This window comes from Pseudorca crassidens, chromosome 16, assembly GCF_039906515.1.
Source record: "Pseudorca crassidens isolate mPseCra1 chromosome 16, mPseCra1.hap1, whole genome shotgun sequence".
Classification (NCBI taxonomy): Eukaryota; Metazoa; Chordata; class Mammalia; order Artiodactyla; family Delphinidae; genus Pseudorca; species Pseudorca crassidens.
In genome coordinates, this window is record NC_090311.1 from 48,428,490 (window position 1) to 48,452,500 (window position 24,011).

Genomic DNA, 24,011 nt, shown 5'->3' on the forward strand with positions numbered 1-24,011 from the left:
AGTAACTGTATTCCACTGACCTTTTAATATCCTTTTTTCTACAATGCACAGGAAACATTAGGAAAGTCAAAGAATGCCAGTCAAAAAGTTACCCATGAAAAGTTTCTAACAAATCTTAAATATTAAAAAGAGGGGCTTCCCTGGTGGCGCAGTGGTTAAGAATCCGCCTGTCAATGCAGGGGACAAGGCATATTACTGAAATGTAGACAATAAAAGTTATCTGTTATCAAGTGACCATATTTTGTTGATTTGGTGTATATTTAAGATACTTCTGGATACTGCTGAAACATTTTTATTTCATGACATTTTTAAATGATTTTTTGAAAAATATATAAGTTTAACAACCTCACCAAATTTTAACAGCCTTTACTTTAACATTTCCCATCAGGAGCTCCTTTCAGCTAGAAATCTAAAATATTCTTAGTTAAATACAAATTTAAGACATTCAAGATCTTATATTCCTAAAATATATTAAAAAAATTTTAATTTCGAATAAGAAAACTACCTGAAAATTTCAATATACACAAAACAGTATGACAACCACGCCAAGTCTCCTCCAGACTTAACTTCAAAATTGAGAGTCTGTAACATTGCAGATAATTTACCTAAAGGCTATGCTCAAAAGAGGAGATAAGAAAGCTGAGCATGGAAGAATACCACTGGTCACACGCTATTCCCTTCATTACCTGAAATGACTGCCAGGACAGGAAGAGTGACTTTTCAGCCAAAAGTCAGAAATCCAGTGCTGTCATCAGGACCCAAAGCATTATAAGACCTGCAATTTCTGTGACTAACTGCTCTACATTGAAGTCATGGAATTTTCTTTCTTTTTTTCTTTAAGCATAAAATAACCTTAAGGGTTATCAAGTCTTTTCACTTTTTAAGATAAGGAAACAGAGATCAGATAGTTAATGCAGTATCCAAGACCGCACAGTTAGCTCAGTGGTAGTACCAGTACTAGATGTTAGTTTATAAAAAATTAGAAGCCAATACTTAAGTGTTCCACTGCTTCTTTAAAATTTTTCATATTTCCCAAATTATCCACAGTAGGTGTACTGCTTTTATAATTTAAAAAAATCTATTTATTTATTTATTTTCGGCTGTGTTGGGTCTTCCTTGCTGCGCTCAGGCTTTCTCTAGTTGCGGCGAGCGGGGGCTACTCTTCGTTGTGGTGCACAGGCTTCTCATTGCGGTGGCTTCTCTTGTTGTGGAGCACGGGCTCTAGGCACACAGGCTTCAGTAGTTGTGGCGCATGGGCTCGGTAGTTGTGGCTCATGGGCTCTAGAGCACAGGCTCGGTAGTTGTGGTGCATGGGTTTAGTAGCTCCGCGGCATGTGGGATCTTCCCGGACCAGGGCTCAAATGCGTGTTCCCTGCATTGGCAGGCGGATTCTTAACCACAGTGCCACCAGTGAAGTCCTGCTTTTATAATTTTTTTTTTCGCGGTACACGGGCCTCCCACTGCCGCGGCCTCTCCCGTTGCGGAGCACAGGCTCCGGACGCGCAGGCTCAGCGGCCATGGCTCACGGGCCCAGCCGCTCCACGGCATGTGGGATCTTCCCGGACCGGGGCACGAACCCGCGTCCCCTGCATCGGCAGGCGGACTCTCAACCACTGCGCCACCAGGGAAGCCCTATAATTTTTAAAAGAGCAAAAAATGTTTGCTTTGAAAACTACTAAATACTTCCGGGAGCCCTCTCCCTCTCCTTTCTGGTCCAAGGTCTCACTCTATATAGGCCACTTTCTCAGGAAGGCCTTCCAAAGCACCTGCACCCTAAACAGACCAGGTTCCCTTATTACACACTCTTATAAGCTCCCTGTGATTGTGTTTTGTATATCTTAATATAACTATAATTAGATAATTATTTGTGAAATTATTTAATGTCTATCTTCTCTACCTAGGTCTTAAATTGCTGTTTCTCAGGGCTGTTCTAGGCTCTCTGCTGTTATATACCAGGAGTTCCTGAAATGAGGTCCATAACATAACCGTGAAATTATACACTTGTTACATTAGTGTATTTTTCTTCAGATACTCAAAAAATGACCTTTAAAAGGGTTAAGAACCAAAAGTAGTACATTTATGTTGTGTACCTACCCAGAGCCATCCTTTCTTTGGGGAAACAACCACTTGCCCATCTCACATGGTTCCAAGAAGGCTATTCGTCCCTGACTGCTCCAGTGGGCATATAAGCCAGTTCTGGCCAATGATGGTACCCCAGACTCCATGTAGACCCGATAACAATCTCCCCATGAGACAGAATACATGCACCTGGGAAAGAAGTGCTTTTTCCCTCTCTTGAATCCATAGCAATAAGGCCCATTATAAGCCTAGAGTTACCAGTGGTCCTCTCTGCCAGATGAGGCCAAAAAAGAGGTAAGCAGAGGGCTTCCCTGGTGGCGCAGTGGTTGAGAGTCCACCTGCCGATGCAGGGGACGCGGGTTCATGCCCCGGTCTGGGAAGATCCCACATGCCGCGGAGCGGCTGGGCCCGTGAGCCATGGCCGCTGGGCCTGCGTGTCCGGAGCCTGTGCTCCGCAACGGTGAGAGGCCCACGTATCGCCCAAAAAAAAAAAAAAAAAAGGTAAACACAGAAGAGAGACCCCCGATTACATCATCTGAACCCTTAGATCCAGCCATACCTACTTCCAGTCTTTTCAAAAACGTGACGGGCGGGGTAGGAGGGGAGCCTTTTTCCCCTTTAAACTATGAGTTAGGTTTGTCACTTGCAAGCATAAGTCACCTGAGAGAGCCACCCAATTCCCACTGTTGAAATATACAACTTATATAGTAATCACTCCCAAATGTCTACCTCCAGCCCAAATCACTGTCAAACTCCAGACCAATATATGCAAGCAACTGCCAAGTAGAGCTCTCTAACTGGTGTTTCAGAGGATCAAAACTATTTTCCTCCAGAAGCCAGCTCTCCCTCCACTTTTTTCATCTCAGCCAACAACACACATCTACCCTACCAGGTTTCCGATCTAGAAACCTGGGAATCATTCTTGACAATCCCACTCCTCCTCTCTCCCCCAGCTAATTACCAAGTCCTGTCCATTCTACGCCCTAACTACCTGCCACTATCCTAGTCTGAGCCAGGATGGAACAGCTTCCCTACAGTTTCAGTGTCTTCAGTCTTCTTTTCTTCAAACTGATTCTCCGCTATGTAACTAATCTCACAAAACTGCAAATTTGACTATTTTATCCCCACACTTGACATACCATTATCCTCCTTAAGTGAACACCCAATTATATACAGATAGAGCAACAACCAAGCTCCACAGCTTCAGATGTTATTAGTGGTAGGTATAAAAAATGTATACAGTAAGAAAACAAGGTTCATCAGAAACATAAAAGTATAGAAGAGTAACAATGTCCATAATATCAGGGTAGCTCAAATTCACCAGTTTTTAATAAAAGATACTCAAGAATATCTTTCCTTATCTAGTTTGTGCCTATTCATTAGTTCTATATTTAACTGCCCTTATGAACTTGGTTTAGGGACCCCCCCTGAGTCCACAAGATGGATTCCACTAATCATCTGATCTCCTTAAGACCCTACTCTAGTGCTTTCTTCAAAAAACATTACTGGGATCTTTGAGCATGTCATTTTGTTTCTATCAATATTTTTATTTATTTATTTATTCATTTATTTTTGGCTGTGTTGGGTCTTCATTTCTGTGCACGGGCTTTCTCTAGTTGCGGCGAGCGGGGGCCACTCTTCATCGCGGTGCGCAGGCCTCTCACTGTCGCGGCCGCTCTTGTTGCGGAGCACAGGCTCCAGACGCACAGGCTCAGTAGTTGTGGCTCACGGGCTTTGCCGCTCCGCGGCATGTGGGATCTTCCCAGACCAGGGCTCGAACCCGTGTCCCCTGCATTGGCAGGCAGACTCTCAACCAATGCGCCACCAGGGAAGCCCCTATCAGTATTTTTTTAGCACTGACAGCCTTTAAAATATTGGCTATACAGCACTATTTACAATAGCCAAGACATGGAAACAACCTAAATATCCATCTACAGATGAATAGATCAGATGTGGTATATATATACAATGGAATATTACTCAGCCATAAAAATGAATGAAATAATGCCACTTGCAGCAACATGGACGGACCTAGAAATTATCATACTAAGCGAAGTAAATAAGACACAGAAAGATAAATATCAAAGATATTTGATATCATATCAAATATCATTTATATGTGGAATCTAAAGTATGACACAGATGAACTTATCTACAAAACAGAAACAGACTCACAGACATAGAGAACAGACTTCTTGTTGCCAAGGGGTAGGGCAATGAGGGAGGGAAGTATTGGGAGTTTGGGATTAGCAGATGCAAACTATTATATATAGGATGGATAAACAACAAAGTCCTACTGTATAGCACAGGGAACTATATTCAATATCCTGAATCAACTTTGCTATCCAGCAGAAATTAATACAACATTGTAAATCAACTATACTTCAATAAAATTTATTAAAAGTTGGCTATAAGGACTTCCCTGGTGGCACAGCAGTTAAGAATCTGCCTGCCAGCTGATTCACTTTGCTATAAAGCAGAAACTAACACACCATTGTAAAGCAATTATACTCCAATAAAAATGTTAAGGAAAAAAAAAAAAAGAATCCTGCCAATGCAGGGGACACGAGTTCAATCCCTGGTCCGGGAAGATCCCACATGCTGCAGAGCAACTAAGCCCATGCACCACAACTACTGAGCCTGCGCTCTAGAGCCCGCGCACCACAACTACTGAAGCCTGCGTGCCTAGAGCCTGCGCTCCGCAACAAGAGAAGCCACTGCAACGAGAAGCCCATGTGCAGCAATGAAGACCCGATGCAGCCAAAAATAAATAAATATATAAATTTATTTATTTTTTTTAAAAAAAGAAAATCCCTTTCTTCAGAAGGGGTTCCATCCAGAATTAGAAAATGGAGAAGACTTCAAAAAGAGATGGAATTTGAAATGGAGCTTGACGGAGGCAGAACTTGTACATACGACAATTAACTATTTATGCAGTCCCAGTAGAGAGAGAGTTATAAGCAACAGCAGAAGAAGGGTGGAAAGAACTTGTGCAGGAAGCAAAAATAGTGGAAGATAAGAATCTGGCAAATCTGAGGCAAATCCCAAGGAAACAATTTCATTTAATAGAAGACACTGGAAACTTCTAAGTGAGGAAGTGACAAGAATGGGATTCAAGATTAATTTAGGCAGAAATGCATAAGTTAACCTGGATAAAGGTGGAAGTAAAGGCAAGAAGATCATAACATTAGGCCAGGTGGGATGAGAACCTGATTCAGCTAGCAGGAAAAAAAAAAAAAAAAAAGATTGAAGAGGGAAAATTATCAAATATACAAATATATACACAGGACGTAATATTGTATACAAGTATATCGAGTCAAAGAAATTTAAAGAAAAAAGGATTATGTGAAAACCAAATAACATTAGACTTGAAAACTCAATAAATAAATTTCTGGAAAAAATATTAAACACTAAAATTCACACAAGAAATAGAAAACCTACACAGATCAACAGCTATTAAATAAACTGAAATGGTACTCAAATTCCTCTCCAGGAAAAAAAATATATATATAAGCCTGAATGCTCTTACAGGTGAGTTCTGCCAAACTCTCAAGTAAAAGATAATCCCAGGGGCTTCCCTGGTGGTGCAGTGGTTGAGAGTCCGCCTGCCGATGCAGGGGACGCGGGTTCGTGCCCCGGTCCGGGAAGATCCCACATGCCGCGGAGCGGCTGGGCCCGTGAGTCATGGCCGCTGAGCCTGCGCGTCCGGAGCCTGTGCTCCGCCAACGGGAGAGACCACAACAGTGACAGGCCCGCGTACCGCAAAAAAAAAAGATAATCCCAGTCTAAACTGTTCCTGAAAAGAGAAAAAAAGAAGGAAAGCGGCCCAACTCACTTTGCAATCTATTATAACCTTGTTACCAACATGTATTAAGAACTGTACCAGAGCTGGCATGAACAGATAGAAGAGTGACAATACCATGAAAGCAGAACCAATAGATGTTGGCTACAGACAACACGTGATGGGATGGGGAAAGGACTAGGTTTGGGATAACATCAACAAAAATAAGGAACACCAGGGAAACAAGTTTGGTAAGAAGGACGAGTTCACTTTGAACCTGAATAATCAGGTAGAGGTACGCATAAAACAATTTGAAAAACCAGAATTCAAGGGCAGAAGGGAAATAAAGAATAGAGATTTGAGAATTATTCAGACAGAAGGGTCTGAAACAATGTCAAAGGACCAGAGATGTATGAAAAATGATCTGAAAAGTGAAACTTGGAGAACACTTACATTAATGAGGAAGAAGGAAGAACAGAAAGTGAAAAGGGGCAAAGAGTAACGAGGTCAGTATAATGTCACAGAAGCCCTGTTTTCATCTAGTTAATTCATACTTATCCTTCAGAACTGTCACAGGGTTCCAATGTAACATTTTTAAGAAGGCCTTCTGAGATTCTTCCAACATACACCAGCACCAGGTCAGGCCCCCATTTTAAGCTCTTATAAATACTCTGTACTTTATCTATACAATTATATTTAATTATAGAATTCATTCTTCAATATACGTCTCCTTCAGTAGACTTTAAGCTCCATGAAGGCAAGGCGCCGTATCTGTTGTTGCCTCCTACTGACTCGTGTGTTACGTTAGAATACAGTAAGTATTCGTTGAATGAAATGGACAGGTGAATGGTGGACAAGGAAAAGTATTTCAAGAATGATGGGTCGATGTTAAATGCTAAAAAAACGCTCAAGCTGACTTGGAAAGGGGGCTTTAAAAGTGTTTATTAGGTTACAGGTGACCTTTGTGAAGGTGAAATCCAGATAATAAGGGGTTAAGAAGTGAATGGATCGCCAGGAAGTAAAGGCAGGAAAAGTAAACTGTTCTTGGCAATGTCTAGAGTTGGGATTATGAAGGAGTGAATTGTAATTTTACTTCATTTTGCTCTATTTTTCTTAACAAACATGTATCACTTTTATAAGGACCTAATTTATTTTTATTGTTAATATGATTTGAAAGGAAAGGCAGCAACAAGACAGGTTGAGGGAGTAGCAGACTCAAGGGAAGGTTTTTGTAAATTGAAGCAATCTTAAGCACATTCGTACTTGTAAGAACTCTAAGACAAAAGAGTAACTTATACTCCATTAAGTAGGAAAGAAGAGAAAAATGAAATAAGGTGTTAACCAGGAGGAAGGACAAAAAATATTCTTCCACTAAGAAGGAAAGAAGGAAAGAAGATGATAAAAGGAATCCAGTAAATTCTGGAAGGAGCTCCCATTGGATGCCTCAATGTTTTCAGGAAAGGATGTGAAGTGAAGAAAGCAGAAAAAGTTTGAAATGAGTTCTACGGAGAATGTGCGGGCGGGCGGGCGGGGTGGTGGTGCAAAACAGGAGTGGAACACTGATTCTGTTAAGAGGTCATTCTAAATTTCAACTGGCCTTTTGTAAACTGCAACCCATTTCTAGCTCAGAACTGCCCATATTTTAGCTTTAATTTTAAATATTTAAATAAAATTCTAGTTCAGAAACTTTCTATTTCAACAACTTAAAAGTTATAAGCATTGATACATTCTACTTTAATTCAGACTTGAACTCCTCTTTTGAAATAAATACAATAAAGGAGCTGTTTTCAACTCAAGCAACAAATGAGCGATCATTTCAAGTATGAGTTTACTGAAAAGCACTCCTAAACGTCAGAGTGTCTGCAGAGAAAGGCTTTTTGTAGTTGTTGTTTAACTCTTCGCATGCCTCACTTTAACAGATCCTGAATAATAGAGAAAATCTTGGGTTCAAATCCCAGCTCATTTAGACAAGTCATACAACCTCTTAGCGTCTCGGTTTCCTCTTCTAAAAAATGAGGAATATACTAACCAGGATTATCATAGGGATTAAATGACGTAACACAGGTGAACGTGCCAAGTTCGTACTATGTACTCGGAACAGTTTGCTAACCGTCTGAAAGACAAAACCTGCAGCACTTTGACCAAATTAAAACATCCGAGAGCCTGAAAGAGCACAAGTCACAAAACGCCAGATCCTAGCACACAGCACATTATGTTTCTTCCCTGACGCAAGCTTTTTTTTTTTTTTTTTCCTTGCCAAACCTTTCCACTAGGAGTCTGGAAAGAGAAAAAAAGGGTTACATTCAATCCAGCAGAAAGTTTTCAGAAACTGAAGTGCAGAATCACAACAGACATGGCAGCGGAGGCAGCGCAGGACAACAGGTGAACCTCCGAGAAACCTGGCACCTTCCCGCGGGCAAGTTTTGCGGGAGGGCTGGCAGTTCCTCCTGGCTCTACCGCCCCACGAAACAGACATTCGTTTTCTCTTTTTTTTTTTTTTTTTTTTTGCAGAAACATAATGGACAAATCGCGAATATCACCCTCGCAGCTCCCGGGCGGGGAGGTGAGCGCCTTTCCCATTTAAGGATTCAAGAATCGTTCTTGGTGGCGGCTTTCGCCCACACAGCCTCCCCAAACTCGGCCTGAAACCCGGGGGTGGGGAACAAAGAGGGGCCCAGAGGCGGGGACGTCGCGGGGGGCAGCCAGGGGGCCCGGGTCTCCGGCAGGGCCAGGCCCGGGGCGGCAGGGCCCAGTCGGCCGCGGCCTGACACAGCCGGGGCAGCGGGGACGCTGCTGAGCGGCCAGGCCCGCCGGCCCCCAGCTCGGGCCTCCCTCGCACTCCCGGCTCCCCCCGAAACTTCGCCCCGAGCCCGCGCCAGCTTCCCTGCCGCGGCCGGCCTCTTCCGACGCGCACACGCACTCTCCGGACGAGCCAACTCACCCGGACCCTGGGGAACTCATCCTGCAGCCCTCGGCGCGGAGCGGGGTGGGCGCGGCGAGCCGCCGGGGCAAGGCGGGGGCCCGGCTCGGCCTCCGCCCTGGGCGTGCAGCGGCCCCAGCCCGGTCGCCCCTCGCGCGGCCGTACGATTCTCGTCTCGCGCGGACGGACGCGGCGCAGCCCGAGCCTTCCTGCCCGCCCTCCTCCCTCCTCCTTTGCCGAGCGCCAGCAGGCGGATTCCAATCTCGGCAGCCGTCGCCGCCGCCGCCGACACTCGCCTAGGAGGGAGGAGTGGAGGCGAGGGGGCCGGCACGGGAGCGGGGTCTGGGGGGAGGGGCGGGCCTCCGCGAGACTGGTTGCAGCGCGCGCGCACTGGGAGGGCGCCCGCCCCGCCCGGCCGGGGACGCGAAAGGAGCCGAGCGCGCGGCGGAAGTGACCGAAGGGTCTGAGGTGCTCGGCGCCCCACTGCCGGGGAGGACGGCTGGCAGCCGGCAAGGGGGCGCCGGGCTGCCGTAGGGGAGGGGGGGTTCTCCTCCGCGCGGCCCCGTCGGCCCCTCCTCACCGAGATGCCCCATTGCCGCTGTGGCGGGGCTGGCCAGTGTCCGGAAGCCGTGTCGAGCAGACGCAGTGCTCGCGCCGTACACGACTGAGCGCCGTGGAACGGCGCGGACATCGTAGCCCCTTGCTGCGCGCTGGCCGGGCCCCCCGGCACTGCCAGTGTTCCGGGGTTCCTTCGTGTGGACCCCTCACCCCGACAAACTCTAACTCAACAAAAATTCTGACACGTGAGGGCAGGTCAGCGCTTGCGGAATAAGCCTAATCGCTGAGAATTCACACGCCACGGCGGGGAACTGCCCGATCGTGGTAGTAGTGGTTGCGACAAAGAAAAGAATAATGTAGCCACAGTACAACCATTATTCACCCACAGCTCCCCGGCTTCTCTTTCTGGGCTCTTTGCCAGCGTGCCGAGGCGCAGGTAGGGAGGTGGAGGTGGACAGGCTCCGAGTGAGCTGCAGGGGAAAGGAGCATTTCCGCGTCGGTCCTGGAGCTCCGAGGCCTGGCCCGCCCGCGGACCCTGTGATGGAGCCCGTGAATTCCAAAGGCATAAGATGAGGAGCGGCGTTAACCCAACAGAACTGAAGTCAGCGGACTATAAATATTGCTCCCTTCTCTACCTTTGGCTCACTCCAGGGACCTCGGGTACACTCCGGAGTCTCATTCCCTCCATTTGGAAAACATAAATAATTGTCACTACCTCTTTTCTTCCATTTGTCCTCATTCTTTGGAAAATGCCGTTAAAAGTATTCAATGTCCTGGATGTGAAGAAAGAGTCTAGGTCCCTTTTTAACAACCAAATGTGACCTTGATCTCTTTGGTAAGTCTTTCAACGAATGTATGGTGTTAAGTCTCTTTACAAAAGATACTCTTTTTTAAAGTTACCTTTATAAAATCACTTTTTAAACTGTTGGGTAAAAAGAGGCAAGGAAAAGAATGTGCCAGGCCCTGATGTTTGTGTTTTACACACATTCTCCCTTGAGAGACATTTAGATTCCAGGCCTTTAGATTCCATTTATATTCTTCTTTAAATAGCTAAATTCCCTTACATTCTTGTTTAATGGGTTTTTTTGGTCCATCTTTTATTCTGTCCCCCTTTTATACATCCACCTTTGCCCTTAATTCCTCAGATACCTTCCATAATTCCAAGTTATTTTTCAATTCTATTTATTCTTGAATTTTTTTCCTGAACTCTATACCTGTCAGGTTTGAGAGTCATGGATCTTGCTATGCAGGATGAATGTATGTTAACATGAGTTTCCCTGCATCTCCTAAAATTTGTCACTTTTTCAAGTTTTCTACATAGGACACTGCTTTGATATCAAGGGAAAGGGTGGACCTTTTGCTTGAGGAGATTCAGACTGATCGACTAAAGAACTCATTGATGTAAGCTGAGCAATGTGTCATGGCAGATAAAACTATGAGAAGTGTGTTAATATACCCTCTAGAGCCTAGTTCAATTTTCAGACATATGAATCAGTCTATAAAATAGACAACCTCAGGTTGGCAGTTTAGTACATCAAGTTTCCGAAATGTACAAATCTGTGTTGCCTAGGTTGTGTTATATGCCACTGTAGAAATAAAAGCAAAACTGAAGCATAAAATTTTAAGTCATGACATCTTTGCTTCTCTACAAAAGGATCTCCTTTTCAAGTTTTCGGAAATTTTACTAGACATCCTTTTGCTCTCCTTGGATAAGGCCCACCTTAGTGCCCAGGCTGAAATCCTTAGCTTTATCACAGCAGGCAACCTACCTACTGACAACTGAGCAGGGCATGGTGTTTTCTCTGGTTCCTGGCACATGTATGCATGCTGGCCTGTTTCTCTGGTTTGCCTGCCCACTAAATGAACAAGAGCAGCCAGGAAGCCCAAGGAGACATCTGGACACGTATAGTCTGGCCCCCAAACTCAAAGGCAACACCTCAAGGTCCAAATTCAACATTCTCTAATGTGATGCTTTTCCTTTAAGTAGCTTAATAGAATGCTCTGGAAATGGGCCTTTTTTCTCTGCATAGTCTGTTTGAGGTACAGGTCTCAAGAGTGGTAGTTGCATGCCGAAATCACATAGCATTAGTTTGGAATGCAAAATCACCTTTCTCCTACAGTTCTCAGGACCTCAGGGACATTTTCCCTGATCACCTGTCTTAAATTAGCACCTCAACACAGCCAATTTTATTTTCTTTATGCCACTTTTTACTATATGAATTTACCTTGTTCATTTAGTTATTTGTTTATGGTCTGAGTTTCTCTGACCCTCTAGAATGTAAACTCTGTGAGAGCAAAGACTTTGTCAATCTTGTTCTCAACTGTTTCCTCAGAGCCTAGTTCCTGGCACATATCTAGTGCTCAATATTTGTTAAATGAATGAGTGAGATAAGGATAGAATTTCCTGTAAGCATTTCTGAACCTTGTCATCAAGACCCAGGTTTTTATTTATTTATTTATTTATTTATTTATTTATTTTCTATTTTCTTTTAGCCGTGCCACGTAGCTTGCAGGATCCTAGTTCCCTGACCAGGGATCAAACCCGGGTCCCATGCAGTGGATGCGTGGAGCCTTAACCATTGGACTGCCAGGGAATCCCAAGACCAAGTTTTAGAGGGTGGCTTGGACTATGTTGAAAAGGTGAGGATGGATCAGGGAAGCTATGGATTATACCATCTTCAGTGAAAAGGAGACATCTGCTTTCAGGGAAGGCATTAGTTCGATAGAATCATCCAAGTTAATCCATCCAAAGTCATTTTCCTGCTGTAAAGACTTTATGAGGCAAAGTCAGCACTAAGTCATCGTGGGTATGGAGATAAATTAGAGTCCACTAAGGAGGGAATAGTGAAGGGATGCCCTTGACAGAGTGATGCTTTAGGTTGGTTTCAAACCCAATATTAATGGACAAGAGTGCTGTGAAGAGTAGAGGAAACAGCTACATTTTTCAGCATGGACACTACTACATCATTTTATTGGTTAATAATACCTTGTCATGGTTTAGAAGGACCAAGCCAAAACAGAAATTGTGTTTGAGAAAAAAAGATGGTTATATATAAATATAACTCAGTGCACAAGATAGAGAAAAGTTTAAAGATCTGAATTTGTTTTTTCTTTGTAATGGTATAATACTTGATTTCCCATTCTATTTTCACTTATAAATAACTTGCTCCTTTTCCCATTTCCGTTTTCACTTCTCCTTGTTTCAAAGGACTTGTTTCCTATGATTAAAAGATGGTTTAGTGAGGCTCTTGCTACAAAGTAGTCACCACTTGGTCCTGCCTAGTCCATGGTCTCTGTAGACCTCTCCCTACTATCGGTACACCTTTTACCATAGAGCCCAATCCTCTCCTGGCCCTGTGACAGGAAGACTTCCCAGAGCTCCAGTCCCAAGCCCAGGACTCAGCCTCCTGCTGCTTCTGCTGCCTACTTGGGAAGCCCTAACCTTGGCTCCGTCTAAGCACTGACTTATAGCCCTTTACTTGCTCTTGAAGCCATGGCCTTTTAGCCTGTGTGGAACTTGATTTTCTCTGCTTGTTGTCTGGACTTTGCTCTCTGGAGTCTGCCCCAGCCCTATAACACAGACTCTTCTGTGCACTGATAGCAATGCTTGTTTGCCTTCAGCTTTTTTCCTAGATTCTCTGAGTCTGTATTATATCCATCTATCAGGGCTCCTTTCCCCCGTTACCTCAAGTTGGACATCCTGATGCCTGCTGCTCTCCTGGACTACCACCTGTTGTTTGCTTACTGCTCTCTGGCTATCAGGTACTGCCTAGAGGGCTGGAGTTCCTCCCACCCAACACCTGGAGCTGGGGCCTCCCTACCCCAGCTCCACTCAGCCCTCGGTAAATCTGTCCTTCCCTGTCCTGTAGCAGTTCACCTCCCTGCCTTTCTCTGTCCTGAGAGCAGTGGGTTTATAACCTATTACACTTTATCTTTTAACCGGATATAAATAAAGACAGAAAGTATATGTGTGTGTGTATATATATATATATATATATATATATAAACATATATATAGTTGGTTTTTGTCTGGTTAAAAAATGAAGTGTAATAAGTGCTTGTAATATGTGTATATGTGTATGTGTATATATGTATATATATGTATATTTATATTACACGTATGTACATGTATAACCCATATCTGACTGTACTTACTACTCCTAAACACTGATTCTACTCAAGAATTCCTTTGGAAAAATAAATAAATAAATAAAAAGAATTCCTTTGGCACTAGTAGTCCAGAAATCCCAGCATCTGGAGCTGAGTAAGATTACCTTGTGAATGATCAGTCAAAGAAAGACAAGGTGTCATGATAAAGATTCAAGCTGAGATAACTGAGGAGATAACAATCCTGGATCAGGAATGCTATGTCATTAACAGCCATACTGTATCAACTGTACATGCTGTACCTAGTTAACCAAATGTATTCCTTGGTGTAGTGTGGTGCTACCAATGTGCATAGGCATACTAGTTTATCCACCACATATGTTGGGGTACCTGTCCCTGTGTGGGACACAAAATTCTAGGGGAGAGAAACTGTCTTTTTCTCACTCCATTGTTTCCCTAGGATCTAGCACGCTGCCTGGCACACCAGTAGGTGTTCAATAAATACTGAATGAATGAATGACTAAGTGTACTAGGCATTATAGTAGACTCCTGTCCCCTAAAAGCTTAAAATGTAGTAAAATAAGATGTGTACATAATTCCTTTATTTGATGTTTGTTTCTGAGGCAGGATTTATTGCCCTTAAAATAGCTGCTAATTCATTTTGTCCTCTACTGATAGTTTGCCCTCACTCATTTCTTCTATTTTTATCAACAAAGGCAGGGTTGGTTTCTTGGCTTTTGTTTTTAATATTTTTGAAGCTTAGTGTTAAAGCACTTACCTTGAGGGAATGAGAGTCTAAGAAATGCTGTAATGATAGCATGGAACTATCACTGACTATCACTTTTTTTTTTTTTTTTTTTTTGCCATGCCATGAGGCTTCATACCAGGGATCAAACCTGAGACCACGGCAGTGAAAGCCCAGAATCCTAACCACTAGGCCACCAGGGAGCTCCCTATCACTGACTTTAAATTTACCAACTCTTCAACAAACAGTGCTTGAGTTCTGAAGTTCCATGTGCTCTTTAAAAAACAACTTCCTCAGATCTCTCATGGGGAAACATCATCAAATATCCAATCAGTAATCAGTAGCTGTCAGTGTTTCTTTTAAAATGTAGGTTTTACATTTGGTTTGCTACCCACCTTAAAATCTGTCTTCCTCGCTGTATACCTGAATTATACCAGCTCTCCTAATTGGTCATTCCCTCTTTCAACCGATCTTGCTGAGTTTTTCCAAATTTCACTTAATGAAATGCCACTGTCATCGAAGTCTGAGAACCACTGCTGTATGGCAGTGTTCTGTTAGACTGGTCACTCCACTTCCTGCAGAATGGGCCACATTCATTCTCCTTTTAATGCCATTCTCCTGCCTGCAATGCCCAAGTACCAGTACCACCTCTTGCAGGAAGTCATCTTTCACGGCTCCATCCTAAACCCCTTAGGCTTTTCTCTCTATGGTCTATATCACTGATGTTTTTGCATAGTTTAGCTGTTCCTATGTCTTTCTCCCAAATATGATTTCATACCTTTATTCACTTACATATGAATAGGGGCTATCTAGCCTCCCAGCCTGGGGAAGGACAGTGTAGAGGGTATCAAAATACACAAGGTATCAAAATAGCAGCCCCAGGCTGGAGCCTACCATTGTGGTAGTCAAAATTCTTGCCTCTTAGTTTTCAAGGTCCAATTGGAGGTGGAGGGGTGGTCACATACTTTTCAATGCATCTGCTGTGCTGCTCTGTCCCTCAAGGTCAAAGAGGGTACTCCTGTTCCTCCTTCCTTTCTACCCTCCCCTGCCCCGATTGTTAGCACAGTTGCTGTAGTCACTGCACTGAGCACCTCGGGCGGCTACGTTGCAAGACTCCAAGGGGAGCCATCCTGCTTTTTGTGAAAGATGCTCCCTGGAGTTGTGCGGTGCACGACTTGCACCTGGCCCCACTGAACACCATGAAAGAGCCACTCCAAGTGCAGGCAGGGAGCCTAGTCCCTAGCTTGCTTAAAGAACCAGCTTTTTAAAATTATTATTAACATTATATATCTATATGTAACATTACATATTACGTAGATATAGATATAACACTGTATTTTATTATATAACATTATATACCTTTCAGGGCAATTGGGGGAAATGAAAGTGGCAAGATGAATATTTTTTAGAATTAAGTCAATTAGAATCTCATATAAGATGTGTAATTAATCAAAATGTTCATTTATTTGATCAATGTAAATGCTCAATAACAAAACTTATTCTGTTGTTATACTTGCAATAATGTATCATGCTAATCAAATTTTATATATATACCATATTTCATCAAAACTAAGATACCATTAATTATAAGCGCTGTTATTTTATGTACAACTAGGAAAGAAAAGCACTGCCAATTAAACTATGTTACATCATTAATTGTAAGACATCTTAATTTCAGAGGTGATACAATGTCAAAAAATGTGCATCTAAGAATTGATGAAATACAGTGTGTATTAATGCATCTAAAAGGCAAAACAACACCATGCAGTCCAGGAGTTTGAAACGTTAGGTTTCTGGGTTTTTGACGTGTAACTTATTTGTTTATTATGCATGATCCTCGAATAGCCACACTATGAATGTTAACCACAAGAGCAGAGACAGTACAGTTCAACTGCATATAGACACGTAAAACAAAAGTCAATAACTTATGATTCAGTCACACAAAGTTTAGAAGAAATACTAGCATCAAGTCACAAGCTTGGATTACATTACAAATAAAAAATTAACTTTTTGACATCTGCTTATACTGAAAACGTGCAATGACAAGAGAAATGGACATGTTTTTATCTTTGGAAAAAGTCAAACTAAACAATCAGAAAAATCTCAGCGGTGCAGTAGAATGACTTTACATTTATCCTGGAAGCTGAACAATAGTGCTTGCTGCTTATGGGGCCATCAGGAAAAGCCAGCTGTGGATTTCTTTCTAGTACAATTAATTGCTTCCGTTGTATATAAAATCGAAAGAATTGGGTGCTTTAGTGCGGAAAAAGGATATCCTGCTACACTGCTCCTATTTCCTCACAAAAGCTATTATTGAGCCTTTTGCCATTAATTCACATGCATTGGATTATCCTGTGATGAAAGACCAAGTGGCTTTTCATTTTTATAGTCTCTTATCTCCTATTTATTTGGCACCTCTCTGGAGATACCCGCTCTTCTCCCAAGACTGGTTAATTGCTAGGATGTCAGAAGGTAGCTAATGACTGACTTCCTTTTCTGAGACTAATTGTGAGCCCATCTCTGTACGTTTTCTTGGAGTGGCCTTTCTCACTGCTGAGAGATATTCCGAGTTCTGTTATTACTTGAAATGACAGAGGCATTTTCAGTGCCAGCTTTCAATCCCTGCCCACCGTTTACTCTGAGACCAGCAAGTGACTCTTTTATAAATCCTCTGTATAGACCTGCACTGTCCAGTATGCAATAGCCACTTGCCATGTGTGGCTATGTAAATTCTGAATCAGTTAAAATGAAATTAAAATTTTAAATTCAGTTTCTCAGTCTCAGCCCACTAAGAGCTCAACAGCCACATGAGGTTAGTGGCTACCATATGGGAAGAGTGCAGTGATAGAACATGTCCATTTTCACAGAAGGTTCTATTGGACAGTGTTGCTATAAACTGACCTGCTCTGTTCAGGCCTCCTGAACAGTATCTGAGCCCATCTTCTGAATTGATATTTCTGTGCTCACCATTCAAGACAAGCGGTAGAAAGGCTACTTTCAGGATCATCTCTACAGTTTGTTACTTGACAAGTTTCTCTGAACATGTAGAGCGCCAGAAATAGGGGGGTTGCTGTTCAACAGGTATAAGGTTACAGTTATGTAAGATGCGTTCTTACCACAATAAAATAAATAGATATATATGTATATTTCTTAACGGTAGAAAACTGACCAAAATGTTAATAGTGTTTGTGGCATCTCCAGGTAGTGGGACCATGATTACTTTTTTCTTCTTCCTATTTAAATGTGTTTTGGGGGGGTTTTATTCAATAAGCACATATTCCTTTCTTAATTAGTAAAAATCACATTTAAGATACTTAAACCCATTCATTTTTTTTGTCACCAGTTTCAAACTAAGGTGGTTTTATCCAGCCCCTGCCTTTAAAGAGAGGAAGTAGTCATTTTGAGCAACTGTTTCTTTAAAAATTAAACTCAGCCAACAGCTTTTAGTTGCGAGATCTGTATTCCCTTCTATCCTAGCATGAAAAGCATCAGAGAACCTGTCCTAGAATCCTGCCAAATAGAATCACAGAACATCCATCTGGAAGAGATGGTTCACGATCACTAGCAATTGTCTCACCCAGGCATTTCTTGGGCATTTTGCCAGGATCCATGCATTTCTAGACTATAGTTCAGAGTCTCAGAATCAAGGCCCAACAGGTTAAGGAGGCTCATGGAGCTGAGGAGAGCTCTATTTTTACCACCGAAAAGAGAACCATAAAAAAGAAATCCTTGTTTCCTAAAAGTTCAGGCATGATCATACAGGTTTAATTAGGAACAGCAAGCTGTTTACAGAAAATTATAAACTGTATAAAGCAGACCTCAGTGAACACTCCCAAAGGATGTCCCATGAACCCTTACTTCTCCAAGTCCAGATTCAGCAGATCTGGCTTGGTGAGGTAGGGTGCCGCAATGCCAGCCAAAGGAGTATCCCAAAAGTCCCCTTCCAGAACTTTCCATGACCAAAGGAGAGGGTCAAGAGATCATGGAAAGCCTCTGTTTTTCTTTCCTTTTGTCCTTGAAACTTGAAGCCAATCCACAATTTCCTTGACTGCTACTGCACCCGCCAAGTAGAGAGACACTTCAGATACAAGCTAAGCAACATTAAATGGTGGGAAGAACACCAACTTTGGAGTCAAAATTCTGGCTGAACTTCCTAATTTTTGACCTTGGGCAGTTTGTCACCCTCTCTGAATCCCAGTTTCTTCATCTATAAAATGAGGATAAATAATACCAATCTAATGAGGCAGATGTGAGAATTAACTGAGAGTATTTGGAAAACAGTTGGCACAGAATCCACACTCAATTAATTTCACTTACCTTTCCTTTTCGTTCTAGGAAGTGATTGGTCCATTGGTGTTCTATTGAAGGGGAAGGAAAACAAACTGTAAAACTCTTAATGAGCCTTACTTCAAACACAGCCCAGTGCAGTTCAGTAATTAGTATATGAGTTTTGCTTCAGCTTGGGGTGGGCCCCAGTTCTTCGTTCCAGCCCTGGCCCAGGAATTTCCTTCTCTAGAAAGCCTTCGCTGCCCACTCCCAAGCTGATTAAGTGTCTCTCCCGAGTAGTCCCGTGGCACCCCAAGCTTGTTTCTGTCCTATCATTTACCTTGCATTCTACTTCTCAAACCAGGGTACCCAGCATTGGGCATGGAGTGTGGGATGTTATAAGGCATCTTCTCCACAGCATCAATTTTATCTAATAATAAATAAAACAAAGGGCATATATATATTTTTTTTAAGGCAAAATATTAGATTACATAAGAAATTTCACGAATTCCCTGGTGGTCCAGTGGTTAGGACTCTGTGCTTCCACTGCAAGGGGCACGGGTTGGATCCCTGGTTGGGGAACAAAGATCCCGCAAGCTGTGCAGGGCGGCCAAAAAAAAAAAAAAAAATTCACAATTGTAGAGGGTTCCTAGAAGACATATGTTCATTGTCCTTTGCTTTTAGGTCTGCTTTTCAGAGAAGTTGGAGAAACATTTATTGCCATATGATAGTGAAATCACACGGTAACTAGTCTGTTTCTCACAGCAGACCGTGAGCTCTGTTAGGGCAGGGATTGTGCCTTATTTGCCTCTGAATCACAAAATTTAGCTACTTAGCATGAGGCCTGGCTCAGAGTAGAGGCTCCATGCAAGTTTATGGAGCTGAACCCAACTCTCTGTCTTCCTCCAGTACTTTGGGGAAACTATAGTATTTCCACCAAGGAGAGGAACTTTGAAATTGTTTAACTGACAGGACTTCACATCGAGTGCCTGTTAGATCACAATCTTAGCTGTACTTTTGGGAAAGGTATTAAACTATCTGACCTTTGTCTTCCCAACCTGGTAGGGTTGTGAAGACTCAATGAGAAAAGATTCACAAAGTGAATTGCGCTTGGCACATAGAAGGTGCATGGAAAAAAGCTTCTTTACTTTTCTTTAAAGTCACATTCTAGTCATTAATCTACAAGCTAAGAGATGATTCTGGTCATTTCAGTCATTCCAAGCAACCTAAAATGGACATGGTACCCACGGCTCAAGTCTCAGCCACGGCCTGGAGCTTCTTCTGCAGCACCCTGGTCCTTCCTCCTAAACCTCCAACCTAATATTACCATACCATCCAACGGCTTCCTTACTGTCTTGGTGACCTTCCCATTACACCTGGGCTTATAAGATAGAGATAATTCAACTAGAAGGTGGAGAAAGATAACCACCTGTTAGGAGTGTGAGCTGCAGAGTCAGGACCCATTTCAAGTCTTGCTTCACTGAGTAATCTGATTTGTTCTCCCAACTCTGAGGCATGTCTTGATCCTGGTTCTGGAGACAGAACCTGGTCCCGGACAAATGTTGCCAATCCCTAACTTAGAGCATGAGCCAGGGAATCGGGATCCCCAAATGGCTGTGTCCTTCGTTCTGTTGGCCTGGGTCTGGAGTATATTTACTGGGAAACTAATGAAGCTTAAGTTTCAGGGTCCCGCACTTTCAAAGGCCCCTCTTTATGCTGAGAATTCCTTGAAGTGTTCTAGGTTGAGAGGGGAAGTCAGGTTGCAATCGGAGCATTCCTATGTAAGCTTTTCTGATAAGTTTGCCTAAGAGATTTTAGAAGAAAGACACAGAGAGCCATGATTCCAGGAATTTGTTGTGATTCTTTCTTGTCCTTCTAAATAAATACTCAGTTTTGTAGTTAATTTTGTGTTTGAAATTTTATATTCTTTTTCTTAAAGATGGTTCCACAAAACCTGTGCCTACCTTTCTCCAATATCTCCCTACCCTACAGCTCACCAGAAAGTCACAAGTATGAGAGGAGAGTCCGCAGGGGTCTCTGTAGTGATGACTCCATGCGAGGTAGACTCACCCTCACTACCTGCGTTCCATCCTGTCCTACAGGCACATGCTGGGCACCTTGTACCAATTTCCTTCCACAAATGCTAGGACCCTTTAGCATTCCCAAGTACTTCTTTAGAAGTAAAAGAGAAAACCTCTGTTAGCTGACTTCTCCCCTGAATCTAAAAACTATTTTGAAATAGTCTCTTTATACCTATTTTTATGCATCAGTAGACTTTGAACTAGAGAGAGGTAAGGGGATAACTGACTTGCAAATGGAAAGGTAGTCTGTAAGAACTTTTGCTTTTTTTTTACATTAAAAATTTTTTTGAATTGAAGTATAGTTGATTTGCAGTGTTACAGGTGTAGAGCAAAGTGATTCAGTTATATGTATTTATATTCTTTTTCAGATTCTTTTCCATTATAGATTATTACAAGATATTGAATATAGTTCCCTGTACTATACAGTAGGTCCTTGAAGAATTTTCTTAATAAGATGTTTTGTTTTTTTTTTAATAGAATTAGTTCATGAAAAAAGGAACACAGATCCCAGCTAAGCGATAACAAGAATGGCATCCTTTTGTCATTTCGGTTCTAAATCTCTCCAATCTAATGCCTAACTGTAGATGGAACCCTCATGATCATTATTACTCAGATAACCTTTAAAATATATTTTAGAGAGGTTTAAGTAGGATCAAACAGTGAAGTTCATAGTTTAAAAAATACACTGTTTTAAAAAGAAGGCAAATCTCAGAACAGTATATATGGTATGATTCCAATTAAGTAAACACAAAGTGTGTGTGCAGTTTGTGTGAGTGTATATACAAGAATAGGTCTGTGTTTCCCAGATTTCAGAAAACAACACTGTGCTGTATCCACACAGAACTAATGTTTCCCAGACTTTAGACAACTGCATAACACCGTTTTTTTTTTTTCTTGGCCGTGCGTCGCGGCTTGCGGGATTTGAGGGATCTGCGGGATCTTAATTCCCCCACCAGGGATCAAACTTGGTCCCCCTGTAGTGGAAGCACAGAGTCCTAACCACTGGACTGCCAGGGAATTCCCTGCATACAACCTTTGCCCGTATTCATCCAGAACTGCTTGATGAACAACTTTGACATTTTTTTTCAAAAGTCTTCTAGGAAAAATAAAATGTATTCTTCTACCAAAAGTGAAGTCCTTCACTTACAGTCAAATATTTATTTCATCTCTTTGCAACTGGCAGGCATTAGAAGGCATCATCTGGCCTGCCTTACCACAGGCTCCAAGGACCTCTGTGCTCTCTCCCTCCTCTCCTGCTGCCCTCTCCTCACCTCTGCTCTCAAGCCCCGTGCCTTCACTGTGCCCAAACTGTACCCTGAAAGCCTCCACATTTCTCTTACCCTCCACTTCAAATTTTGGTGTGGTTGGTTTCTTCTCAACATTCAGACCTCAGCCCAAATGTCACCTCCTCAGCAGGGTCTTCACTGACTGACCACCCGACCGAAAGTAGCTTACTCCAGCCCCCAACACACCGCTCCGTAGCACTCACTATCTTACAGTGTATTGATTATACACTACTTGTTTATTGCTTGTCTCTTTCCTTTAGAGGGTAAGCTTTGTGAAAGCAGGAACCTTGTCTGTATTGTCATCTTCTATCCCTACAACAAAGCCTAGCCATTTAGTGAGTGTTTGTGGAATGAAAAGTTATACTTCTGTAATATTATTCAATGCTAAAAAGAAATGAGCTATCAAGCCATGGAAAAATATGGAGGAGAATGAAATGTATATTGCTAAGTCAAAGAAGCCAATCTGAAAAGGCTACATACTGTAGGATTCCTACTATATGACATTTTGGAAAAGGAAAAACTATGGAGACAGTAAAAAGATCTGTGGTTGTCAGGGGTTAAGGTGGAGGGAGAGATGAGTGAGTGGAGCACAGTGAATTCTCAAGCAACTTTATATGATATTATAATGGTGGATACCTGCCATAATACATTTGTTCAAATCTACAGAATGTGCAACACCAAGAGTGAACGCTAATATAAACTACTGACTCTGAGTGATGTGTCAATGTAGGTTCACTGATTACAACAAATGCACCACTCTGGTGGGGGATGTTAATAATGCAGAAAGCCGTGCATGTGGGGGGGCAGGGGGTGTATGGGAAATCTGTTTACCTTCTGCTCAGTTTTGCTATGAACCTAAAACTGCTCTCAAAATAAAGTCTATTAAAAAAAAAATGGTATATTGCCCAAGCTGTTGATGGTTTAACTAAGTGTGTAAGTGGAACGTTGAGAAAGATTATTTGACATTAGGATTATCCTGGGAAAGTCAGAGCTCAGGAAAGCCTAAACCAAAACTTTAGGCAACGTTTCCCAAATTGGAGTTCCATACTCTGTTCTCAAATAAGTTAAACAGGTTTCTTTATCGAGGGACTCAGTACCCACACAGCTCCCACGTGTGCTGTGAATCTCTAGGGTGAATAGCATATGCAGCTACTTCCTAGCATTTGATCCAGAACCCATTCTTCATGCCATGTTATCATTCACGAGCTTAAGTCCAGCTGAATGCCAGTGCCACTGGGCAGAGCCACTTTAAACAGTCAAAGTATTTCTCCTCAGAACTAACCCCAAATAATTTAGTCATTTACCTAAATTATTAGATACATAATTTGGCTGATTCCATTCCATGAGAACAATATTTTCTGTCTATTTTATTCACTATCACGTTCTTAGTGTCCAGAGCAGTGCCTGGCACACATTCAGTGTTCAATAAATATTTGTTGAAAGAATGAATGAATAAGCAAATGAATAAACATTTTTATTATTTAAGCTTCAGGTGTACAGCATTATGATTTAACATCTGTACACACTACAAAGTGATCAATATCACAAGTCTAGTTGCCATCCATCACCATACAGTTGACCCCCTTCACTCCTTTCACCCAGCCCCCCAATCCCCTTCCCCTCTGGTAACCACTTATCTGTTCTCTGTGTCTATGAGTTTATTTTCTTTGTTCATTTTTTTTTTATATTCCACATATGAGTGAAATCATATGGTATTTGTCTTTCTCTGTCTAGCTTATTTCACTTAGCATATATCTTCAAGTTCCATCTATGCTGTTACAAATTGCAGAATTTCATTCTTTTTTACGGCTGAGAGTATTCCATTGTGTGGGTGTGTATATACAAACACGCACATATATATATGTGCATATATATCACATCTTCTTTATCCATTCATCCATTGATGGACACTTGGGACACTTAGATTGTTCCTATATTTTGGCTATTATAAATAACGCTGCTCTGGCACTATTTACAATAGCCAAGACACAGAAATAACCTAAATGTCCATTGACAAATGAATGGATAAAGAAGATACGGTATATATATATATATATATATATATACATACACACAGTGGAATATTACTCAGCCATAGAAAAGAATGAAATAATGCCGTTTTCAGCAACATGGATGGACCTACAGATTATCATACTAAGTGAAGTAAGTCAGAAAGAGAAGGACAAAC

The 24,011-nt window shown here is 42.2% G+C and overlaps 2 protein-coding genes and 1 long non-coding RNA gene across 5 annotated transcripts in view; 1 reads left to right on the forward strand and 2 right to left on the reverse strand.

The window, feature by feature from the left end:
* Positions 1–8,938, reverse strand: part of BMPR1A (bone morphogenetic protein receptor type 1A) — a 145,948-nt gene extending 137,010 nt beyond the window's left edge. Inside the window, exon 1 of one of the 2 annotated variants that reach the window (XM_067710314.1) lies at positions 8,802–8,938. The gene's annotated coding sequence lies outside the window, so the exon portion shown is untranslated. The remainder of the gene's footprint in view (positions 1–8,801) is intronic. The other variant, XM_067710315.1, reaches the window with a different exon arrangement.
* Positions 8,939–9,174: 236 nt separating this feature from the next.
* LOC137209111 (uncharacterized) lies at positions 9,175–22,724 on the forward strand. The gene is made up of 3 exons (XR_010935899.1): positions 9,175–10,173; positions 11,832–11,978; positions 18,526–22,724. It is a non-coding gene; the product is annotated as an uncharacterized lncRNA (long non-coding RNA).
* The window catches only part of LDB3 (LIM domain binding 3), a 67,137-nt gene continuing 61,059 nt past the window's right edge, over positions 17,934–24,011 (reverse strand). For both annotated transcript variants that reach the window (XR_010935898.1, XM_067710310.1), the window contains 3 exons: positions 18,797–18,886; positions 18,506–18,548; positions 17,934–18,248 (listed from right to left, as the gene is read on the reverse strand). Coding sequence is in view for 1 of the 2 variants with exons in the window: in XM_067710310.1 (XP_067566411.1) it covers positions 18,242–18,248; positions 18,506–18,548; positions 18,797–18,886 (140 nt within the window). In the remaining variant the exon portion in view is untranslated. The remainder of the gene's footprint in view (positions 18,249–18,505; positions 18,549–18,796; positions 18,887–24,011) is intronic.